Raw genomic sequence first — 24,953 nt, 5'->3', positions numbered from 1 at the left:
CTATGGCTTCAGTTAACTGAGCCCTCAGTCAGCATGATTTTTAGAGTAGAACATACATAAATACAGCCTTTTTACTCCAGGATCAAAGAAATATATCAGCAATGGTCGTTCTACATAATTTAAGACTTGGTAGCAAAATTTAAAACAGCAGATAGAGCAACAGATAAAGAAAACCTCATTCTTGGAAGTACTGTTGCATAAGCAATGAATTACCCATCATTTTAACAGTCTCCTGTTCTAGTTCATCAGTTAATTGAATTAAGTTATATGTAGCACTTATTCAAAGTCTTCAGTTGCTCCCTCTCAGTAACTTGTAGACAGGCTAAAGTCACCAGAGAAAAACCAAGATTGAGACTCCTTTGCTATTCAGAATTTCTTGATGAACACATTTCCAGTGAACAGTTGGTTTAGGAACTTGAGAATGTTTAATAATTAATAAAACTCTAGGGCTGTATTCCTGTCAATCCTGTGGCACTTTCTAATTGATACACTTTTTTTATAATAAGCTTCTGCTGTGCTGGTCAAAATTCATGCAGTCTGCTGACTTTTAACCAAATAGCAGTTGTTCTACTTTCTGCCAAACTTTCAGTTAAAGTCTTTTTCTTTTCCCCACCATTTCCAAGCATCTATACATAAGAAGCAAAAAGACAGGCTTAGAGCCAGGCTGCCAGTTTTTACCAAAAATGCCAAAAGTGTTTGCAGACAATCGATCAACATGCATGTATCACTGAAGTCGGAAATTTTCACCCCAGATGTAGAAGAAACAGTTGTTACCAGCTTACTCTAGTTGGTCACTGCCATTTTCGAAGTATGCAGGAATCTTAGGACCAAACTTAGCCTCATACTACAGTACTGCTAGTGGTCTTGCATGACAAATGAAGCTCCTTGGGAGAAGTCAGTCACCTGTCCTTCCCTCTCCTCAAGCACCTTCCCACTTTCATTTGACCACAGTGGTGTGGCTTACTAGTTAGTAAAGTAGGATTCTGGTTTCAGAAGTCCATAGGAGCAACAGTGTGGGACTGCTGGGTCTTCTAGCTTTAACACAGAACCTGGCTGCTGTTCCTAGGGGAGATGAGCAGGTTCAAGGAAGAGTGATTGCAGTGAGAGTGAGGAGCTCTCTGTCTGTAACTTGGCTTTATCAGGAAGTTTCTACCTAATGCTTTTGATGCATCATTGTTGAGGAGTGCATTAACAGTTGCTGTGATGGAAACTGCCTTGCTCTACTTACTATGGCACAAGTTCAGCTTTTCAGTAACTCTGGCAATGATCTCTGTATGGGCTGTGGTTTTTTTCTCCATCTGACCTGCAGGAGGAGGAGACGTGTTTAGTTCCACTGTAATTGTGGAAAAAGACAAGAAATCTGTAGCACAGAGCACAGAGAGAACTCCTAAACAGCCTGGAAAAGTTGTTCTGTTTGACGACGATGATGACTTCTTTGTGGGAGCCACTAAAAAGCCTCCAGATTCAGGTACCTCTATACATGTGCAGTGGCAGATTAAACACTAAAGGTCATCAAAATTCAAACAGATAGGAACCAGTGAGTTACAAAATTCAAACCTGCATCACTGCTACTTCTGCTTGGGGTTTTGTGGGGGTTTTTTGTTGTTGTAATTTCTTTTCCTCAGAGTACTGTGGGACTGGTTTATTTGTACATTCTCTCCACTGACTCCTCTTTTAGGATGCTCCTTCTACTTCTAGGGCAGTATCTAGACTTGAATCAGGGGAATGGTACAGACTTTATTCACACAGCCTTGAATCCTTGTGCCCAACACTCCCTATTGGCAGGCTCTAGGCCTTTAAAGGTGCCAAGCCAATACAAAACACTGCCTTTAGAGGTGCCAACTGACTACTCCAGTGCTTGTTGACTGCAGTCTCTGTCACCAGTGCTCTCAGGTAAGTGGTGCTTCACTTTGAGAGCTTGTCTAGCTTTTTCTCTTAAACACTCCTGATGCTGGTCGTTAAAAAGGGAGCATGGTATCTTTTGAGACTCTGGTATCTTCTCTTGTCCAGTAGTGGCCATTCTGTTCTCGTCATTCCCCATTTGTTTGTGTCTTAATGCAGTCAAGTCCACAGCTGACCTGTTTGATGATGATGAAGAAGGTGACTTATTCAAGGAAAAACCTGCCATTCCTCCTGTGGTTGCTGGCACAACTAAAGAAACAGAAAGCCACAGGGAGACAGTCATGGAAAAAAAGGTAATGGCATATAAATGGATTGTATGGCTAAGGTTTTAGGAAAAAGCTATTACTGCAGCTGAAGTAGTCTTTCCATGTGCAACACTATGGAAGTGCCATATTTGTGAAATAGGACTAGATTCATAGGGTCTTCCATGACCCAGGTGCCTCAGGGGTTCTTAAATGCCTTTTGCCTCTCAAACTTTGGGTTTATTTGCGGTTTTTCTTGTGTGGGAAGTGATTGGAAGAATCTTATTAAGGCAGGATTGAAATGAGAACAAAATGAGAAGCCTCTGTTAATAAAAAATGTTTATGAAGTTCATTTCTGAAATGAAATCAGCCTGCCTTAAGAACTTTTGGTGTCACAGTTCTGTGCTGCAGAGATTGTGTCTGCACTCAGACCAACCACTGACAGCAACAGGTAACCCATGGTACCAGTACTGATAGTAACTGGTAACCCATCGCTTGTATGTATTGTGGGAGAGGAAGGTGGATGTCAGAGTTTTACATAATTATATACAATACTTGGAGTGTTTAAAAAGCTGTTTTTCAGAAGTTGTAGAAAGCTCTAAAAGCTGTCCTGAGGACACATGTGCAGAGTTATGAGAGCCTCCTAATGCCCACTTCGTCTTCATTTTCAGAGCAGTGTTTTGAGGAAAGTAGTAATGCTCCTTGTTTCTATGGCAGAGATTGTATATACTCATTTTATACGTATTTGCTGTCCAAAGAGTATTTGAACTAATGAGCTACAGTGACTCTTCCCCTCCCTGGACTGAGAAGTGTGCTGCGCTGGGGATGTCTAATGCAAATTGCTGTAGGACTTCCTCCATATTGCCTTATGAGAAGCCACCTGAGCACAAGGGCCAAAGCCAGCTTCTATTTCTGGTGCAGTGCAAAAGTATCCATGGTCAATGGAGCGCGGGTGGTGGTAGGAGGTCATCCAATGCCATTGCTCTGATCTCATAGCACTTGGATTTCCTGGAGGAGAGGATGAAAACTGATTTAGCAGCACCACTCCTGCTCTGTCAGGAAGTGAGGGCAGTTTTATACTCCAGGCTTGCTGGAGTATTGGGTCTGGAATCATTCTGACTTTAATGGCGATATAGCTGGTGGCAGGCCTGGGCTGTGCTGTGCTAATGCAGGAAATGGCACAAACTGCCCTCTTCCTTTACGGAACACAGCTTGTTAAAAGAAACATTTTTTGTTTAACTCACGAGGGTGCCTACCATGAGTCACTGCATACATTTTTCTGCTGAGAAGGATGGTGGTGGGAGGCCTGTGGTAAGACCTGCAAGTCACTTGTGCATAGCTCTGGCTGCATGTGAGGAACTCAGCACATGAATTTTGGACTTCAGCTCATAGGTGACAAGATTGTGTTCAGTCCCTTCAATTGCTGGGACAGTGCCAGCAGCATGCCTCTTAGAAAGGGTCGTGTGATGTGCCTGCCCTTACTGAATCTAAATGGGTGCTGATGCAGTGTGTTTGTCCTAAAGAGTCAAGCATCTGCAGGTGAGGACTTCAAGCCTTTATCTGAAAAACCTCCAAGGAAACAGAGGGGCCTCTTCTCTGATGAGGAGGATTCTGAAGTGAGTATCTCTTTAATAAATCTATACAGAAATCCTTGGGATCTGAGTCACCCTGATTTCAGTCCACTTGTATCTGGGGACTCCTTATTGTCTGTAGGAGTGGGAACTCTGACATCCATGCATCTATTCCTAGCCATCCTGAAAGTTCCTTCTTGCTCCAAGAGTGAAAACTCTGGGAACCTTTTCCCTGTCTTCAGAGAGTTAAACTTGTGTGGTATACACACAGGCATAAATTGAAAGCCTGAAGAGGGGAGATCAGCAAATCGAGAGCAAGAATCACAAAAGACTGCATATGTTTCTTTGTCCTTGGCCTACAGCTAGCAATTACTCTGCAAAGCTGAGGAAAATCCCTGTGGAGTTGCAGGTGATTGGTACATCGGAGTAAGGCAATCTTTCCCTACTTCACATGCACACTAAACACTTTTTTTAAAAAGAAAAATATGAATGTCCCATTTACAGTTCTTAAATGTATAGCATTGCTTTGCAATGTGACATTTCTTTGGTTTGCACAGGATTTGTTTTCATCAAGTAAAACTGTGAAGTCCAAAGCTACATCTCTCCCCACCAGCAAGTCCGTGACAAAAGCTCCGCTCTCCTTATTTGATGATGATGAAGAGGTAAGTACCACTTCCTGATACAACCTGTGTATGGGAACCCTCCTGCACAGCCTGTTGCAAAGGCAGCTGGAAATATTTGGAAGTTTCCAATGCTAAGCTTGTAAATGGAGCACTAAATCAATCTTGCATTGTGTAGCAGTTCTGAGCATGTGGACAGCATTGTGGAGAATGGTAGCAGGGACTCTTGCAAGTTCTTGATGTCTTTTTAGTATTTTGTAGTCAGTGCATATCATCTCTGGATCTAAATGTGAAGGTTGTTATCCCTTTGATAGGACTAGAGAATGCTGAGCAGTAGTACAGGTATGAGCTTCAAGAAGCTGTTTTATCCCGGTCTGTGGTACCTAGCCACACGGATGACTTCTTGCTTCTCTTGTCATGGCTGATGAATTCCTTTTTTCTTTCTTTTCAGTGTTTAAGAAATGCAGCTGCTAGTGCAGAAACTGAGATCAGAGCACAGTTTATGCAAGAAACTTAACAAAATAGAATTTGTGTGCTTTTCTTATAATTTTTTTTTTTTTTTTTACCCTCTTCTCCCTCCCACACACTCTCCAAAGAGCTTTCAACTCTGGGCCTGCAGCCTTCAGGGTGAGTTAACTTACCCTTAACCTGAGGCAAATAGGAGGCCTGCTCAGAGCTGTCAGATAGGGGACTTAGGTAAACTGAAGATAAAGCTTTCCTGTTCAAGAGGGGGCTGCTTCCAGCTCGCCTTTATGAACAGGAGCTGTTCAGACACAACTGTCAGGATAGTGAAGCATGCTGTAATGGTGTCTGCCATGAAGGTTGTGTTATGGAACTGAAGTTCAAGTTGAGTGGAGAAAAGCATAATTAGGTGTTAGGTGGTGAAGTCAACGTACACTGTTGTATATTCTGATGCCTATATAATAATCTGCATGAGTGTCTTCAGGTGAAAAGTCTTGGTTCTTGCCCAGTGCCGGTGGTTCAGCTTGACTGTTGCCTGTCCTCTCAGAACAGGATTCATTCTCTATTTCATTATGTGGATGTAGAAACAGTGCCCCATTGTGTTAGCTGCTGTGCAACAGAATTGCTGTGTGGTGGTTTTTGGCTGCGGATCAAGCCTTATGGTGGAGAATCTGGGCAAAAACCAAGCTGTGTGCTTACAAGTTTCTGGTCTATCAAATGCTGTGTGCATAGAATTCCCTGTACCGGAATACTGTATCACACTTAAAATTGTCTTCAAAAAGGGTTCATAAAACACCATTTCCCTATCCTCATCTAAGAAGTGGATGGCAACAGTCTTACATGCTGATGACTTGTCAATGAACTTTTCATTGTGGCTTTGGCTTTTGATTTTTTTTTTTTTAAATTTATTTTAAGGATTTCTTTGGTGTAGTACCTGCCAAGAAGCAACAGGAAAAACCCCCAGAAGAGAAAGCAAAACAGTCAGAGCCACTCAAGAAAGCCTCCAGTTTATTGTTCAGCAGTGATGAGGAGGTACTGGGATGGGAGTAAGATTTCATTGAAAGGGGTTACTATACTTTATGCTGGTCAAAGCATAAAAATGTTGAGACAGGAACCACAGTCAAACTCTGCTGTGTCTACATGCCATGCATACCCAAATCCTGTGACTTGCTTGCAGCTGAGGAAGCTGATTCTTGGCCCAAATTATCTCAGGATCTAGGTAATAGAAGATGCGTGAAACAGAAAATCGATATTTTCAATGTAATTTATAGAAAGACTGGTAACAAATGGAGGCTGTTGCCAAAAAATCTGACTTCAAAAATACCAAAAGGGAAAAATAAGTTTGCTCCTACTGCTTTAATTTCTGTAAGGGAAGCGTAGCAGTTCTAGATAGATACATGATGAGTTTTTCTTTGTTTTGGGTTTTTGGGGTGGGATTTTTCTGTGTGGTGGTGTTTGGTCGTGGTTTTTTTGTTTGGTGGGTTTTTTTAAATCTAGGGATGGGAAAAATGAAACAAATAACTAGGCTTCCCAGACAGCAGCCCTCTTTTAGGGATGGATTAGGTGTTGTGCTGCATCTTAAATGAAAGCCAGAGACACTAAGTAAGTTAAAAACTTGTCTGGAAAGTCTCTGAATTAACTCGCATGAATAGGATCCAGACTCTTCTTAGAAAATTACTCTTTTTTGTAGACTTGATTTTTATTACCTGTCCTGTAGTTGCTTGTTTAGTAAATACTAGTAATATTTTTAAATGCATTTTTATCTTAATGTAGAATAAACCAAGTTCATACTTCAGCATGCCTGTAATCCCTTTCAGAAGGGGGTCAAACGGGGGGGAAACTGGGCAAACCACTTGAAATGCTGGAAATAAGAAAACAGACAAGTCAGAAAACTCTCCCAACCCCAGAAACGTTTCCTTCTAAGGTAGACTTTTGACTTGTTCAGTGGGTAGGCTTGCTTAAATGCTAGCTCCAGAGGGGGGAAAAAAGGAAGGTACTGTGGTTGAAAGTTGAGGAAGTAAGAAGTGTAGAATTGTGCATGCTCTAGTAATAAGGTGTCTTGGGTGTTGGTGATGTGGTTTTTCTTTGGGTTTTTTGTTTTGTTTTTTTGTTTTTTTCCCCATATATCAAACATGCTAATTATTTGAGTGTCTCAAATCAGGTTCTACTAGGTGACCTTACTCCTGTGACTGCAGTTGACACTGACCTCAGTTGTCAGGAGCAACTATAATAGTAAAGTGTGTGTACCCTGTTTTGCTGGGCAAATACTATATGCCAGAAGGTTGCCAGGCCCTCTGTAAAGCCTGAACAATGTCACATTACAGTGGCTAACACAAAGGCAGGAAAATAAACTAGTAGACCAATGCAAGGACTGCCAAGATGCTGAAGTGTTTTTGCTTATAAAGAAGATGGGAAAATGGCTATGACCAAGGCAAAAGAAAACTTAAGGGCTCCTTATTTTTAAGGAACACTGGGATGTCTCCAAGCCAGCTAAACTTCCTTCTGAAGATGATGGAAAAGAGGACCCTCCAAAATCAGCTAGCACTATCAGTCAGGCTAAAGCTGTGAAGAAGACGAGCCTCTTTGAGGAAGAGGATGAGGAGGATTTATTTGCAATCACTAAAGAGAGGTGACGGTGTTGGGGTGGGGTGGAGGGGGTGGCATTTTTTCAGAACTGCCTCAGCAGTGCCCTCAAAACATGACAGACCCAGGTGTATTGCAAATGTCCCTTGCTACTGCTGCTGAGGTGGAAGCAGAGGTGTATGAGTGGGAATGGGCAAGGCTGGGCACTTTTACCTTTTTGTATCTGTGGTGGATCATTCTCCTTGCCACCACTGAACTGGGCACAATCTGTTTCCATGCCTGCCATGTAAAATCCTCTTGATGGCTCTTTATCTTCACTTCTGCAACAAGGGAGCGTGATAGAATTGTTGAGACAGTGGGGAAGCAGAGTCTTGTATCTGGGGTGACTTGCTGCAAATGATGGGCCTAAGTGATACTTTTAAACAGATGCAAGGCATGGCCTCTGAAACTCTTCCACTTTCTCCTCTCTCATCACAGCCAAAGAAAGCCACAGAAGGTATCGCTGTTGTTTGAAGATGATGCTATTAATGGAGACTCATTCTTCAGCTCCCAATCAACGTTACTTTCTTCAGCTGCGAAGGCTGCAGTGGTACCTCCCCTTTCTTTTAAAACTAATGTGGAACACTTAGTCTTTTTATAGTCTGCCTTCCTTGTTAGGTACTGCCTTTAAGTCTAACTTGCTTTAGACAATGGTAGTTCTAGCAAATTGGGAATGGGAACAGGGCAGACTGAACTCTTACATGTAAAACTTCTTACTACCATCAGCCTAATAGATTTCAAAATTTTCTTTACCACTAACCCTAAATTTGGATTGATTTATGCTAAAAGCCCTCCCTAAGGACGTTTTGAGAGCTCTCAACCATGAAATACCATTAAAAGGAGCAAACAGCTTACTGCTGACTGTAAAGCTAAGGCTTCACCCTTAGTGTCACCTCAACCCAAGCTGATTCAGATGTGTCTACAGGCTTCTTACTGGTCCTCTGTTGAGGGTGCTTGTGCTGTCCTCTATCTTACAAGCTTAGCCCATAGCTTACTACCTGTCTGATTGTGCTTTGGAATTGAGAGTAGGAGTTGCAAAAGCTTAATGCAGCTGTATTAGTAGCAGGAATTCCTGTACATGTGTGTGTGTGCCGCCCACCCCCATGCCTTGCCTTTCTGCTTACCAGGAAAACAGTTGTCATAGCCCATAAAGATAATAGGCTTGGGAATAGAGAGAGAGACAGGCAAGCCACAGTCTAGCTGCTGGCAGTCACAGGAAACTGCACCAAGCAGACAAGATTCCCAGGGCATTTCCTCTAAGCTTGCAACTGCTTCCTAGCACTCTTCAACCAGACTGAGCCTGTAATACTAGAAATCAAAAGTCACAAACTAGAATATCCCATGGGAGGAAAGTAGGAGAAGTCAAGCATGTTGCCAGTGTCCTAGATCCCTGCAGAAGGCAGAATGACTCTGCTGTCCCACAGCAGCGTATGCTTCTTATACCCACCAATTTTGTGTTGCCAACATTCTCTTAATTTTGCAGGAGAAAGTGAAACCAGCGCGAGCACCACCTTTCTTTAATGAAGAAGAAAAGGAGGAAAATGAAGATTTACCAGACAGAGCAGCAAAGCCTAAGCAGGTAGAAGATACATTGTGGTGTTTAGAAGAGCCTGGAGCAGTTCCTGTGCATAGAGGGACAGATGTTGCAGGGCAGCAAACAAAGGAAAAAGTGAGGGATTCTCTTACGTTAATCTGAAGTTTGGTAAAGGTTCCGTTAAAAAAAAAAAAACCACAATCTAACAGTGCTGCTCTGGGACAGAATTCTTTTTCTAGATTGCCTCTTCTATTGCCAAAGAGAGAATAACTATCTCCATTTAGCAAAATCACTTGTCAGTCAAACAGAAAATTGATTAAATGGCATTTAAAAGCTGTTTTCCAACTGACTTACATGAGGGAATTGTTTGGGGTTTTTCTGGGGGCGGGGGAGGTTGGGTGGGGAATGTGTTTCATTTTTCTTCCGGAGTGGGTTGGGTAATCTTCATTCACATGAACAGATCTTTCCCTTAAAAGATAGCCTATATTAATGTGTAGGCTTTGCTTCAAGCTCAGTAACTTTGTTGCAACATGCTGTCTGAGTTATAAACGGTGTTGGTAGCTGGGGCTTTCAGGATTGTGAATTTCTCCTGGGCAATACTGTTACAGAACAGTATTGATGTGTATTGAGTATATTATTGAAGAAGCTTCAGCAGAACTTAATCTTGGGCATGGTTTTACTGAGTGATCGTTGGAGAATTACCAGCTGATGAATTTCCAGAGTAGTTATCATGCTTTGCACTTTCTTGAGTGCATTCAAGGTTCGGGTAGTGCGGTGCACTCCAAAGAATCCCAACTTGCATGAACTAGGTACCTCAGAGGTAATGGCAAAGCTGCTTAATGCAGCCTTCTGGTGTACATGCAGCCTGACATATGGATGAAGAGGAAACCTTATGCAGGAAGCTGCTTATCAACAGTGCTACAGTGTAGGGTACAGGAGGAAATTTGTGTTCCCTTCAGAGCCGTAAAGTGTATTCTCTTCTTTATCTACCATCTCTTGCTAATCTGCATGTTGCTATTCTGTCTGCTTAGGAAAAAGGAGTTGAATATAGTTGCCTGCTTGGTAATGGATTGCGGAACTCTGACTACTGCTGGCATTTAATCGAGAAAGCTTAGTGGCTTTTTGAGCAAACCTGAACTAAGTAACAAGTTGATGTGTTAATTTTATTTTTTTTTTGGTGGAGCCTTTTGCAGCAACATCTTCAGAGCCAGCCAGCAGTTCAGATCTGTTTGCAACATCGCCACCAGCTCTGGAGAAAGATGTCAAGACCCAAGCTAAGAAAGTGTTAAGCTTGTTTGAGGAGGAGGAAGAGGAGAGACTGGAAGATGATGATGGCATTAAAAATGCACAGATAGATATTGGTGTGGTGAGTCTAGGGAAGTTCTTGAACACTAGGAAATAGTATTTCTACCTCTACTATTCTAGGCAAGGTTTTGTTTTTACCCTTCCTTCTCTTTGTGTTATGGAGGCCAATTTTTCTGTTTCTAAACTTCCAGATTCTTGGGTGAGAAATTATTCCTGCTCTTCCCCATGATCCTGAATCCCTTTGTAAATTTTTCCATCCCACTAACTCAAAAGCATTTTGCTGCATGCTAGTATGAAAAGAAATTCTGTACAGATGTTTGGTGCTTGATGTTTGCTCTACAAAACTGATTCTGCAGTTACCCCTCAAGGTCAGAGGTACTAGGAATTTGAAAGATGTGGAATTTGAAACCTTGTGGTTTATCCCTTTATTTTCTCTATAGTGTTGTAGTTTGCTTGGTGGATATATGCCTGCAGACTTAGCTTCAGCAAGAATCTTAATTCTATGTTTACTTCTGTTTTTCAAGTATGTGTGTTCGGTTTTTTAAAAAAGCCTCCAGTTGCCATATTCTTGCTGTCTGGCCTACCTGATATAACATATACTATCAAGAGGTAGACTTTGAATCTTCAGCAGCAACATCCTTGAATCCATGGCAATGTTCTTGTTTCTGCTTAATGCAGATGTACCAAATTTTTTTCTGTTAACTTGAAGTCATGTCAAAAAGTACATACTGTGTAGTACCGTATGCCACAAGGTTTCATCATCCTGGTGTGACCATGTAAAGTAAGTTGTCAACCCTAAAGGCTATACACACTTTATTTAGAAGTCCCTGGAGCTGAATGAAATAGATGGCTCTTAGAGAAAAACCCTTGTTTATTGCTGCTTCTGAATTAAAATGGATTGTTAGCTCGAGTGTTTATTTACTTGTTGTGAATCTATCCTGTGTTTGGCTGGGGGGGGGGGGGCACATTGTGAGATGGTTGCAAGAAGCCACATCTGTCCTGTGGTTTTTTTCATCTGTGAATTTTTTCAGATCTTTCCTTCAAAGCACTCAGCTATCAGCATATAACAGTCATGAAGTGATTAAGGTGATGAAATGCATATTCATGCAAAAATCAGAATAGGTGATTTAGGAACTTAACCTTTTTGATAGACAAATCTGAAAGGTGCTACTATTTTCCTTGCTTGTCTCAGCTTAATACGTGTTTCATGTGTGGGCACTTCTAGATGTGCATTAGGTTTTCATGTGTCTGAGCATAAACAGCAGTTCTAGCGCTCTAAAAATGTGACCTGGCTTTTGATATAAAATTAAAGCTGGTGCACAGAGACTGAGAATAGAGCAGTAATAAAAATTATAGGACAGGGTGTATGGACCAGAAATGGTGTACTGGAAACTAGCTTTGCTAAGCAGCCCTTTAGGACTCTTGGAGATTTGGACTAGGAAGGGGAGAATCAGGCTTTGTTCTTATGACTGCTGCTCCTGCTGCTTGGATTTTGTCTGATGTTATGCTACTGGACATGCTCTTAAGAGGCATCCTTTCATTTGTATAGGTCCTGAAGAAACATCTGGGTGGTGAAACATGGATACTGGCCTTTACCTAGACGTTCAGTGGGGCCTTTGCCTTTTGAAAGTCAAACCTGGGTGCATACAGTGACCATGATCATAGAAAGGCATTAGTTTTGGTGTCCAAGGAGCTGATACTGATTGGCTTGCAAGATGGTGGAGGGTTGGTAAGGTGATATGTATGACTGTTAACCTTCCCCCCATCAGCAAATTTGAAAGCACAAGTTCTTGCCAAAGGCAGACAATACGTTCTGTTCTTCATTGTGGGGGTGTGTTTGCTTTAACGGGAGGGGAACAGGGAATCTAGCAACAATAATAGCTTTACAGGCCTTCAACTTTGGGTTTTGATTTTTTTATTTTATTTTATTCTTCTTTAAAAAGGTAGCTTAGGAAAATAATTAATCAGATTCTCTTCTTCTCATTTCTCAGTCCTGCACCCTCAACTGAAAAAATCAAGACATAAAAGTCTTACTGAAATATAAACCTTACCGTACACTCATGATAACATACTGAAAACTTTTTTTTTTTTCCTTCTAAGGAAGCTTTACAGGTAAAAAGTAGTGGCTGGATCTCAGGTCAGCAGACACAGATACATTTTGGTTAATGTCTTCTCATCAAACTGAACTGTGAATACAAATATTTACATTGTAAGTTTTGCAAATTTGGTCAAAGTAAAATATTTAACTGGCAGTTAAGGTTGAATTTTTGTTACCAGGGTCGTAGTTTAGCCTCAGGTGAATTGTAACCTGCCTTATCACTAGGCAAATAACCTCCTTAAGGGGGGGAGTTTCTCACTGTGAACCTTTCTCCTCTCCTTCAGGCTTCCGAGAAAAGTACTCGTCCCAAAAGCACTGGAGTCTTTCAGGATGAAGAGCTCCTCTTCAGTCAAAAACTTCAGAAGGACAATGATCCAGACGTCGACCTCTTTGCCAGCCCCAAGAAGTCAATGGTGAGTTATTTAGAAACAGTCTTTGAAGTGTGCAGCCTACTGGTGTTCCTTGTTTGAACACAGGTTAGAAGTCAGTGATTTCCGGGGAGGGCCAAATGTGCATATGAGTTCAGGCATTGTGTGCCAAAGGAGATGTGCTTGTGATCTGTGACACATCTTTTCTTTATCCTTTGTCTTTTTAGTCTGCAAACCGTATCCTGAAGCCATCATCTGGAGGAGGGCTTTTTGGGGATGATGATGAGGATGATCTCTTCAGTACAGCTAAAACAAATCTTCCGGTATCTGTTCCTCTACTGCAAATGGCTTACGTAAAAGACATTGGAAAGAAGTGTATGGAAAGGGATTTCTTCCATATGTATTCCCATAAGAAATGAAGTGACTTCTCAGATCTCTTTGAGAGAATAGAAATGGCCATTGTGACCCTGAAGACATAGGGAACAAACAGATGCATTAGGTCTCCCAAAGCTGGGATGAGAGTATTAGATTCTTTTTCCTTTTGTGTATCACTGGGACTGACTTTGGTGTAAGAGAACACACTTGAGCAGATAGCAGAGTAGTAGAGTGTATTGTTTAATTGTTTTATTGTCTGAGTTGCTAATATTACTCTGTAGTTCATGCGTGACTGGTGAGCCTTGCTCTATGACTCATGTAATTAAAGTCTCTGCAGGTTGGTTTGATTTAAGGTTATGAATGTGGTATTAAAATCTGTGTGATCACTGGATTTTTCAGAGGGTGAGCAGCTGCAATAATGAACTAGATGGCATTACAGGTGGTCTGAGGTCAAAGTCCTAACATGCATTCTAAACTGCTACTCTAAATGTATTTAGCTTATTTAAATTGAAGCCAACTTTTACTTTAGTCTATTTTCATGTCTGTAGCTGGAAGTTAGGCTAGAAAACTGGCAACAGTTTCTAGAAAAGGTTTCTTTGAGGACTGTGGAAGGGGTGGTTTTAAGTAATTAGCACTTGGCAGATATATATGGAGCCTATTTGCTTGAAAACATAAAAATAGCAGTGTTCCTTAGCTAGCCTTGTGCTTTTATTTTCCCTGCTGTCCTGTGCATGAGGAAATATGTATGCATTTTGAAGTTTATTGAAACTCTTATTATTTATCATTAGCATAGACAGCAAAGGTTGAGATAGGCTAAAGGAATGGAGGAGTGCAAGGCCCTTGTCATTGCAGAGCCAAAAGGCAATGCCTATTATGCATTGCAGAGTCAAAAGATGTGGCTAGTTTTCTTTTCAGATAGAAGCAAGATTTTCAAAAGTTTTGCTTTTTTTTTTTTGATCTGCAGACCATGATTTTTACCTTATTCATGTTGACTTGTGCTCTTAATGTTTTCAGAAAATAGCTGAGAAGAAAACACTTAAGGCCAGTACTGGCTCTTCCTTGGAGAGCAGTAACCTTCTAGAAAGTGCTTTAAGTGCCAAACAAGATGAAGCTCTGAAGGCAGTAACTACAGAGGTAAGTACTTAAATCTTGTGCCTTGAACAGCATGCAAAGAAAAAGGAGATGTATCATTTTGTTTTAAGTCAGTCTCTCGGAAAAGATCAAAACTAATGCCTGGATTCACTCACTGCAAAGTGGCAATACATGGCCAAACTTGAGTCTGCTTATCAGCAGGTGCATTGTTACTAGCAAGAAGTTTAAATGCTATTGATACAGTGTTTTATTCATTGCCCACACACTTATAAGGGCAAAGTTACAAGGCAGTGAAGAACTACACCTCAGGTCCATTTGGATTGAAAATGGGTTGTTGTTCATTCTTCTCTGAAGTGCCAGTGTCTGTTGGAATTAATGTGATCTTTAAAGTATAGGTAGGCTTTCTCAGAAAAAAGATCAGGGCATGCAGCACAAATCTGTGGCTGTTGAGAATCTTACCTTAGAGACTTTATGATGAGCAAACAAGACTCCTGTCCTTATTTTTGCAGAACCAAGGGTCTCTAGGAGAAGCAGTCTGGATCTAAATTCTGGGTTGTGCCTCACCAGAGCTGCTTGTTGCATTTCCATCTGTAGGAGATGAGCTTTTCATTGTGGGGGGTGGGTGTTGTTTTTTCTCCCCTGGGCTGAGGAATACAGAGCAAGTCTGTAGGGCTAGTAATTAGCCTGTCTTCCCTTATGGTGAAGTATTCCTTGAAGTGTAGAAGGATGCTTGTCTTCCATTTTTTGACAGCCTGGTATAGGAATGATCTTAGCTTGTCTGAGGTTCATCTGAACACCAGATGCATTTAAGTGGAGAACGATGATCTCAGACACTAGGATTCCTCTGTCATGCTATCAAGACTCCCCAAAACCAGTGTCCTAAGCCTTGCAAACCCTCAGTTAACTTCAACCTATCTGAAGGAGCTCTGACTGCCCAGTCACACCAACAGCAGTACAGCCTAACTCACAGAAACGTGTAGACTACAAACTTGTGGAGAACAAGCCCTGGGAAGAGCACCTTAGCTGATTTGGTTCATCCCTGAGACCTAGAATTGACTCAAGTCTTCAGACCAAACAGCTACTCTTGTTCTTCTAGTCTAGTCTTATTTCTGGCACTGATGGCCTGCTTTCCACAGAGGACTGCGTACTTCTCTGAAGCTGCTTTTCTTGTAGGCTGAGAGGTACAATTTTGTAGCCCTCTTGGCTTCTGTGTGGACTTCATTGAAGTCTGTGGCACTATTAGAGCCAGTCACAAAGAGAATAGTTATATCATGATCTGGCAACATGGCTTCAGAGGGTCTTAGGGGAGGGAATAAGCAAGGAGGGAGAGTAGCTGTCACAGTTTGGTTTGACTGGTGTTGTGTGTGACCTGGAGAAGATGGAAGTTGTTGGGTTACTATGGCAGAAGTATAATATTGTGTAGAAAAAGGGTGGAATGAAATGTGTTAATGATGGGTCTATGGCATGTGGGGAACTGAAGCTGAAATTGAATGACTGTAGTTCTGGTGGTAGAATGTGGTGATAACAAGGTATCTTCATAAGAAATTAGTAAGCAGTGAGCTATAGATGTATTAAAATGCAAACTATGGTCTAGTTGATAACTTGTCCACTTGTTTAATCCAGTGTAATTCTGTGCAGAAATCTACAGGTCCTGTTCCCATTAAAACCAAAGAGCCCTCATCTCGGATTGGAAAGCTACAAGTAATTAACTTTACTGGCATTTTGACTTTCAAAAAAAAAAATCTTCCTTGCCTCACTGATGGCTTTCCCTGAAATAAAATCTTTTTACTTTCTTACCTTTCTCTTGCAATTTTTTTTTTCAGATGGTGTATTTTGTATTACCTTTTCTGTATTGCATGTTTCATTTTATTTCCCCCTTCCCATTTCAGACCTGACTCTGACAAGCAGTATTTACTCTATTTGGGGGGCAGAGGGTGGGCTCCTCTTCGACCTGCTGTTTTTCTCAGCACTATTTTAAGTATGTTTAGAGACTCTGAGGGGTATGTTCAGAGACTTTTAGGGATTTGGGGTTTTGGTTATGTCCCTTGGTTATGACATGAAATACCTAATAACTGTCTATATCACAGTATAGCTCTTAACATCAGAACCATTGTTGTCGTCAGACAGGATACTGAGCTATACAGGTGTTTGGTCTGACATAATGTGGCCATGCTGTTCCTGAAGCTCTTATACAGAATAATAGTGTTGAGACTTAATGAGACAGAGGATGTGGATGATGCAGAAGTGCATAGGTGTGAGAAGGTAGAGCTTGAATGCCTACATACGCTAGTTCTTGCTGCTGTTCTGGAGCTGTGCCTGCTCTGGAGCAGTATTAATGTGATCTCTTTGTATGTATGTTTTTGTTTCTCTGTTTTGTAGGCTAACTTAGCTATTAACCCTGCAGCCTTACTACCTGGTGCAATGCCAAAGGTCTCCAATGTAAAGTCCCCCTTACCCGTTCTGGACACTCCGTTGCATGAGCCCAAGGACGTACAGAACAGCGAAGCCTTCTCTGCTGCAGGAAACAATGAAGAACTAGGTGTAAGCTTTGATCAGCCTATGCAAGCGGATACCTTGCACAGCGCCAATAAGGTAACCTTGGTATTTAGGAAGATAGCAAGGGGGATTAAAAACACAGTCTGTATTCATGCAGGAATTTGTGATTTGGTAGGCAGGTGGTCTGTCTGAATCTAAGTGGAGGTGTGGAAATCTAATCCCCTCACTTCTGTGGACCACTGAAGAGAAAGTTAAGCCTACTACATTCTTAGCTCTGTGAGGGGCTTATGCACATGCCTAATTCTGTGCCTTTTTAAGGTACATGTGTACATTCCCCAAATACAGTGGTCTTCCCTATAGGTTGAAGGTATTTTAGTATAACGACTTGTCCTGTCCCAGGAGATGCCAACCTGAAAACCACAAAAAAGGCATCTCTCTAGGCTAACTAAAAATTACGTTATGGACAGCTGCTGTGGCAAGGTATCAAGAACACATCACTGCTGTAAGTTGACCTTTACCTCCTCTGTAGATAAAAATGTCATGTTGTCCTGAACTGTCACTCCCAATTCTTTTTCAAACAAAAACTTTGTTTTTAAAGAAAAAAAAAAAAAAAAACCGAAAGCAAAAAAGTATTACAGCTTTTGACATGGCAGATCTCTGCCTCCTGACTCACTTGGTTTTTATTCATACCTTTTTACTTTATGGACTGCAAAAGGCATATTCTAATTAAAGATTTAGTGTTTCTTTTAAAAATAAAAAGCTTGAACCATGTAGTTAAGATTTATTCTGGGTGCTTATGATTTTATAAAGCTCTTGGGTTTCCTGAGAGGAGCTATTTGAATAGATAACTTAGGATCTTAACTTTGATTCTTTCTTTCCTTAATTCTGCTGAGTCTGTTCATTACTAAACAAATAGCAGAGATGACTTGGGAAGATGCAGCAGCTGTCACCACAATGGCTGACATGACCCCTTAGTGTCAAATGGGTTTGAAGCTCGTACATCAGACTGATGCATTACCATGTAGGCATAGTTGTTTCCAATAGCAGCATGTCCTGCACAACAGACAAAACCCTCTATCATGATATTTTTAAATAGATAGGCTTGCAAAAGAGTACAGCTCCTATAGCTGCATGTGGTCAACCTTGAATGTTCATTTTATCATAGTGATGATGCGTGTTTGTTTACAGTAGTAATCTGAGAAGAAGCATCTCAGAAACTATAGTGAATGTGTTTTGTGGCTCAGGTTACATGTTTTAATTTTGGCATGTCATTGCTGCTTGGACCTTTCAAGTAAATATATTCAGCCAAATATACTTTTTTCCAAAGTCTGTAACAAAGCAATCTACCCAGCATTCTGGCTGTCCTTTCAAAGAACAGTGTATGAAGCAGGGATCAGGTTTTTTTCAAGTGCATCTCTCTTCTATCATAATTTTCCTGTTTTTTCAGCCATGTTCTGATCAATACAGCCCCACACTCTGAAGGCAGATGTGCTTCTGCAATGATTCTAACAAAAGCACATGGGTCCTCTAAGGTGTGTTACGGCATATCCATCCAGATTGTCCTTCTACTTCAACACAGCAATTAACAAAAGGGAACTGGAGGTTGTACTGATCTGTTTCCTACCTGTGTGAATACTCCTGTCCCTATGAGATATGGTACAGCCTATAATGGAACCTTGCAGGGTGGCTTCTTTAAAAGCAGCAGAGGAATGAACTGCAGCAGGCTATGCATAAAATGAAATTAAATGGAAAACATAATTAGTCATGGCTTGGACAGAATTAACTGCACTGCAGAAGCCCCTGGATTAGCAAGCTGTCAGACTGACTAAGGTATTACCTAAAGCCGAAGGGCTAGAGTGGCTTGTTGACCTGTGTTGTGACTCTCCACTTGTGAGTGCTGTTGCTTTTGTACCCCAATTCCACCTGCTGTGGAATGGCCAGAGGGCAGCAAATCAGAAGTCCTGGGTTATTTTTCTGAATCTTGCTGCAGACTACTCGAAGCTTGTATATCCCCCTTGTCCATCTTTCCCCTTTCTGAAAAATGGGGAGGATGGATGATGCTAAGCTGATGATGAATCCTGCTGCTTCTCCCTATAACCTAAATCAGTGTCTGCTCAGCATTCTGTGGTCAAGAATCCCAGCTGAGAATTTGTTTAAATGTACATGTAGCTGCTTAAGTTACTTAAACCAGAGCTGTGAGCAGAACTTGTAGTTAATTCAGTTTCAGTGTGCCAGTATGAAATGGGTAATGCATGTTAATTGCAGTGTTGTGAAGGCAGGCAAAGTGCTGCAAGGAAACATAACAGGAATCCTAACCTGTCTTCTGTGAAGTGTAGGGTTTTTTCCTTTTTGTGGTGGTTTAGGTCCTGCCGGGGTCTGAGACCACGTGGCCGCTGCCCCTCCCCCACAAAGGGAGTGAAATACAAAGCCCCAGGGCTGAGATAAGGAGAGGTTTAATACAACAGCACAACAGCAACAAAACAAACAACAACAGTAACAGTAATAACAATGAACAGAGCAAGATATGTACCAATACAGCAGTGAGAGGAGAGAGATGGCATAACACGTGTGTTCACGCTCCAGCGCTTGGGCGCCAGGAGGTGATGTCAGCATGGTATTGAATAACCCGGCTAGAGCTTCCCCCCACTGCTGGGGACACTTAACCCTATCCTAGCTGAACCAGGACACTTTTGTATAATCCTGCTCTGCTTTTACTCCTTTCTTGCAGACCAGGATCAAGGTTACAGGAAAACGAAGACCACCTAGCAGAATGGCCCGCCGTCTAGCTGCCCAAGAGTCTGAAGAGAGTGAGGATGTAGACAGTGCTAAAGAATCACAATTCTCTCTACCAAAACAGATGTCAGCAGTAGTGAACATAAAGGAACCTCTTGCTACTGAAGCAGAGTCCACAGAAAATGGCTTTCTCTCTGGCTTGTCACTGCCAGCTCATAGCAGTGTTTTGTCTGCTGGGATGAACTCACTCCTTCCTCCTGAATCTGCAGACCAAGGGGATGATCTCTTTGAATCAGAAGACATTTTTGCAAGCAGCTCAACATCCAGACCAGCTGCACAATCAAAGTTAAAGGAGGGAATGCCAGACAGTGTGGCAAACAAACCCATCAACGGCAGGGAGAAAAAGCCTGATATATCTGTTCTGGGTGATCAGGACAGCAGTGATCTCTTCCAGCCCGTACAGCAAAAATCTTCAACAAAAAGCAGCCCTATACCTTTTTTGGAGGAAGAAGAAGACTCTCTCTTCACCTGTCAGAAAACTGGAAGAAAGGAGTTGAAATCTGCTGTCCGACAAACTGTTGACCCTACTGCCCAAGATATCTTTGAGGTAATGGTTAAGCCTGTAACCTTGGCGTTTTTGATCCCCAGGGCCTTATGCAGACCCCTCTACTTAGGCACAGGCTTAATGGAGGATGGGGTGTGCCGGATAGGTAATGAAATAAACTGTCAATCATACTCTGCTGCTGGGCAATGAAAACCCTTCCTTTGGTTGTTCACCCCCTTATTAGCAAAAGTGGATTAAAAGGTGGAGCCTTAACACAGAGCAGGCATGTCACTGTATGTGCTGTGACAACATACCTATGATTATGACCTTTTTCAGAGTAATAAAGTATTTGGTTCTTACCTGTTAGCTGTCTGTTCAATGCACAGCAGCTCAAATAAGTCTTTTAAAAAAGGAATAAAGTTGGCAGGCTGGGCAGCTGATACAAGCCTCTGTGTGGTGTACTTGACCTGTGCACAATCCCATACTAAAGCACTTCTGAGCCCTCTATGGGGAGAAGGGACTCAAACTTCTCAGGTTTGAGAAGCTCACGGCTGTCAGTCTTCTAAACATCTCAGCTGCTGTGTACAGGTAATTTGACTATTCTCTTGAAGTGTGTTGTGTATTGATGATCTCTCTATGCTTTGCTCCAAGGATGATATATTTGCTACTGAGGCAATTAAACCAATGAACAAAACAAAAGAGAAAATGCCAGAGACTAACCTGTTTGATGATAACATTGATATTTTTGCGGATCTCACTGTAAAACCAAAAGAAAAGAAGACCAAGAAAAAAGTGGAACAAAAATCCATATTTGATGATGATATGGGTAAGTGTCTAATGTATTGCGACTAATCTCATAATTATATTATTGTCCTGAGTTGCATTCATTGGAGATGTTTTTAGAACTTTTTGCTTTCTTTTAACTTTTCAACTGCTCTGAAATCTCTGGTCATCTTTGAATTCCAGCCTTGGATGAGAACTTCCTGGATTTGTAGAACTAGCACAGCATTTAAATGATTTAGGAGAGTGCTTAAAATTCTTCTGAGGGAATTAATAGTTTAATTCCTGTAAGGATTTTCTCACCTGTTGGAATTATAAAATGTCTCCTGTCTGGAGTAAGAAACTAATCTCACCTTGTTATGGCTCTGAGATACATTCTTTGTTTCAATTTGCACAGCTTTTTGTATCGTACTTTCAGATGAATCGCTGATATGAAGAAATCAGCATCTCTTCCCACCCCACCTTCACTATTGTGTTGACTTCCTTGGAGGTCATAAGATGGTTTTTTTATGTCCATGTATACCCTTAACAATTTACAAATACTACACCTGAAAGCAAAAGTTTGCTCTGTATAATTTGTTGAAAAAGCACATAGTAATGTGAAATGATGCAAAGCATGCTCCTTTTTTGTTCTTCATCAGTGCAGGTATTAAAAGTCATTTGATCCCTGTCTGTGTCTGTTCTCAACCACTTCATGTTTATAGCTCTTCTTTGGGATTGCATTTATTTTTTTTTCCTCTGAGACAAAAAATTCCCTTCTCCTCTAGCTTTGATTCTTGTCAGTCTTCATTCTTTCTAAACTATTCAAATTTAATCTGACTTATCACTGTTTTGCTTGGACTGCTATTAAGCATTCCAGCCTGATGGAATGACTTGGTTCGAGTCTGTAAATGTGTTAGAAAACCTGCCAGAGAATTAATATCTTGAGATTTCAAAACCTTCTCAATTGATATAAGAAATAAGACTTAAATGTTTGCAGGCAAGGTATTTGAAATATGTATTGGATGATTAAAATATTTTAACCATGTACATTTTTTCATGTAGCCTATAGCAAATGAAAGAATTTTCCAAACACCTACCCCTTCCAGATGTTTCAGGACAAAAATCTGGGCCTCGTGTTGAAAAGTAGTTGTAGAGTACCACTTGAAAGTATTCTGGAAAATTAGCCATGACAGAACCTGTTGTTTGCACTTCCACTTTTGACATCTACTCTGGTGCTAGAGCTTGGTTGTTTGATGTCACATCTGATCTTGATACCTATAGTATCTACAGCACCCTGTGTCTGATAGACTTCATCTTCCTCTAGAGTGTTGACTGTTTTGTGGTGCAGCCATAGGTATGCAACTTCTTAGTGCTCAAAGCTATGGAGCTCCAGAACACCAACAGGAGTCTAGAGAAGGTGAGAATGCCCTGCTGGCTATAAAGTAGTAGAACTGGCACTTGCCTGTGCTTCAGGTTAAGGGTTGGCTTAAGTGATCATAGTAGCACTTTATCAGGGCTGTATATTGTTGTCTTAGGAGATCCTTTCTGCTGCAAATAAAACAGTAAGTGGGTGCAGTTTGGGGGGTGGGTGGAGGCTGCAGGATGCTTTCTTTTGTCCTACCACAGCTTCTAGGTACTATTTACTACATTTGTGTTAGGCTTGTGGTGGCAGTATTAGAAAAACTCTTGCAGGTCTTTATCCTCCTAGCCTCCTCAGTGATGGCTGATGACACAAACATCTTGGTGTCACCTCTGCCTGTCTGCAGAATGGTGACTGAGCTTTCTTGTACACTGACAAATACTGTTTTCCATGGCCAAAAATTTTCTATTCCTTAAGCCTTGTTATAAAATTGGAGTGATACCTCTACTGCTTATGGTACTCACTGTACTTTCCCTCTGCTGTGAAGTCAGTCCATGGGATAGCTGCTTGCTTTGGAGTGATGCCAGTAGGGGATTACTCTCTTTTACTGCCTTTCTAAACTGCTCTTGTGCTGAAATGCTGTCCTGGATTATTCCTGTGTAATCCCTATGATAAGCACAGTAGCAGACGTGCTGGAATGGAAGTAGCTAGAAGAGAAAGGCAAGCATACTGTGATAGGCCACTTTATGCTTGGCCTCTGCTCAAGGTTAGCATACATGGCTGAAATACTGGTTTTTATACTCTGGACCAGTAAATGACTATTAACCTCTGTATAAGACCTGTGTTTTCTTAACAGGGGTTCAAGACCAGCTATGTGCTACTTATACTGGCCTTGTGACTCACTAATGATCCACATACCTCAGTCTTGTAAATTTTTTTTTTATTCCCTCATCCAGTTGCATGATCTGAGTATCCTAAATTTAAAACTTTAGTGTATAGGAAGAGATATGCTGTTGTGTGTACCCAGGAAACCTCAGGGCAACGCTTCAGCATATTGTATGGTAGCAGCTTCATCCCTTTTATATGAGCACAGTACTAAACACAAGCAGCGCTAGCCACAGCAAGAACTGCAGGTCTGTGAGCTCTGCTGCTGGCACAGGGTATCTGGGTTGGAGGGTTTCATTTGTACCTGTTGTTATCCTTCAGGAGAGAACTCTGTCTTAATAGCAACATGATATTTTTCCTACTCTGTGGCCCTAGTTATTCATAACAGAACTACATGTTTTGAGGAAGGTGGTGGGAGATCTTGATTCAGGACTGTAGACAGACTTTCTGAATATTCAGCAGGATGGCAGTTGTAGCTGTCTGCCTCCTTGCATCTTAGCTGTGCTCTGTTCTCAAGTGATTTATGCTGTGTTCTTATTGAGCTGTGGATTAAAGACTGGTATGGCTAGTGGATGTCGCAACAGTAGTTGCTAGCAAGTACCATTTTTCCCCTTCTGATTTTCTTTGGCAACAGCTTCACAGCTCTTGGATCTCTCGGGTTTCTCAGATGCTAATGTTCTAGATAAGAGGCACGTTATCTGGCACTTGCATGATGGAATTTATTGTGGAGGTTTAATTTATTAGTACTTCTCAAAAACTTATGAGAGCTTGCACATGTTATAAAATACAAGTATTGTGCTGCTCTACTGAGAAGAAAAAATATTCTTAATTTGACTTACAGCTAACAGCTCCCACGTATGTCCTTACAAATGCATCTAGAATCGCAAGCAGCAGGAAAGCATTTGTTTATCACAGAATGTCCTTGGCAGTCACTGCTGTGTGCTGGAGACTTATGTACAATGTTACTTCTGTTTGGCAGTCACTTCACATTAAAATGTCTTTTTTTTTTTTTTTTTTTTTCCCCTTTAGATGATATCTTCTCTAGCAGCCAAGTCAAGATACCCACTCCCAAAAGCAGATCTTCCCAAGCAGCCTCAGAAGCAAAATCTGAAAGCAAGACACTGAGCACATTTGATGACCCACTGAATGCTTTTGGAAGCCAGTAGCCAAGGGGAGTGTGTTGCAGAAAGGAGGCTTTCCTTATGCCCCGTCTAGTACTAATACTCTGGATTCCTTAATCCAGTAGAACTGAAATGAGATGGCTGTGGATATTTAAATGAGATTACCCATTTTAAATGGTTAGTATTCTCTTGTGTTGGGTCTAATTGTGCTAAATGATATATTTTTTAAAAAAGACAGTAACCTCCTGCTATCTTGTTTCCATGGTGCCCAGATGAATATAGCTTGTGCAATACCTGCGATGAAGTAATCTATTATACAAAGTATAGTTTGTTTTATTGAACAGATCTATAGAGAAAAGAATTGATAAATAGTAAATGGAGTCTGTTAAACCAGATCTGTCTGTATGTCTCTCTTTCCTCTTTACTGCTTGCTAAGGAGGTCTGCATCATGACTTGAAAACAACCAAAACCATTACCATGCCTTGTCTGGGTCAGCTGCTGATCTACTAAGCTAACACTAGGATGAGGCTGGGTTCTGTTACCAGGTACAGCTTCTCTTATGTAATTAAGCAGTTAACAAATCTTAGAGCAGGACTTGACACCAGGTAGAGCTAGATATTTCATATTGGCAGCTAATGTAGTCTATAAAAATAACAAATGGTTAAAACTTCTCTGCCAGAAAGAGTGTGTAACAGATGAGCACACAGTGCTTCAGAAAAACAACAGAAACCCAGGATTGTCTTCTGTTCAAGTGAGATTTTTCACCTGCCTGGATTTACCAGAGTTTTGCAAATAACACTTCCCAAGAAGTCCACCTGTAGTGAGCACGCTTGGTCACTTCCAGGTTAACAAGCCTATGCA

At 41.3% G+C, this 24,953-nt stretch overlaps 1 protein-coding gene across 7 annotated transcripts in view; it reads left to right on the top strand.

The window, feature by feature from the left end:
- The window catches only part of WASHC2C (WASH complex subunit 2C), a 37,782-nt gene extending 13,295 nt beyond the window's left edge, over nt 1-24,487 (top strand). For 3 of the 7 annotated variants that reach the window (XM_074874826.1, XM_074874825.1, XM_074874832.1), the window contains 17 exons: nt 1,310-1,468; nt 2,062-2,195; nt 3,668-3,760; nt 4,273-4,377; nt 5,713-5,829; nt 7,263-7,426; nt 7,858-7,969; nt 8,903-9,088; nt 10,137-10,319; nt 12,641-12,769; nt 12,952-13,047; nt 14,114-14,233; nt 15,830-15,892; nt 16,571-16,783; nt 19,416-20,027; nt 20,616-20,790; nt 24,001-24,487. In XM_074874826.1, the coding sequence (XP_074730927.1) occupies nt 1,310-1,468; nt 2,062-2,195; nt 3,668-3,760; nt 4,273-4,377; nt 5,713-5,829; nt 7,263-7,426; nt 7,858-7,969; nt 8,903-9,088; nt 10,137-10,319; nt 12,641-12,769; nt 12,952-13,047; nt 14,114-14,233; nt 15,830-15,892; nt 16,571-16,783; nt 19,416-20,027; nt 20,616-20,790; nt 24,001-24,137 (2,798 nt within the window). In that variant the 3' untranslated portion in view covers nt 24,138-24,487. The remainder of the gene's footprint in view (nt 1-1,309; nt 1,469-2,061; nt 2,196-3,667; nt 3,761-4,272; nt 4,378-5,712; nt 5,830-7,262; nt 7,427-7,857; nt 7,970-8,902; nt 9,089-10,136; nt 10,320-12,640; nt 12,770-12,951; nt 13,048-14,113; nt 14,234-15,829; nt 15,893-16,570; nt 16,784-19,415; nt 20,028-20,615; nt 20,791-24,000) is intronic. The other 4 variants (XM_074874829.1, XM_074874830.1, XM_074874831.1 and 1 more) reach the window with 4 other exon arrangements.
- The last annotated feature ends 466 nt before the right edge of the window (nt 24,488-24,953 follow it).

This window comes from Strix uralensis, chromosome 7 (assembly GCF_047716275.1).
Source record: "Strix uralensis isolate ZFMK-TIS-50842 chromosome 7, bStrUra1, whole genome shotgun sequence".
Lineage (NCBI taxonomy): Eukaryota > Metazoa > Chordata > Aves > Strigiformes > Strigidae > Strix > Strix uralensis.
The sequence above is the reverse complement of the archived record's forward strand: the minus strand, read 5'-3'. Positions and strand labels throughout refer to the sequence as shown.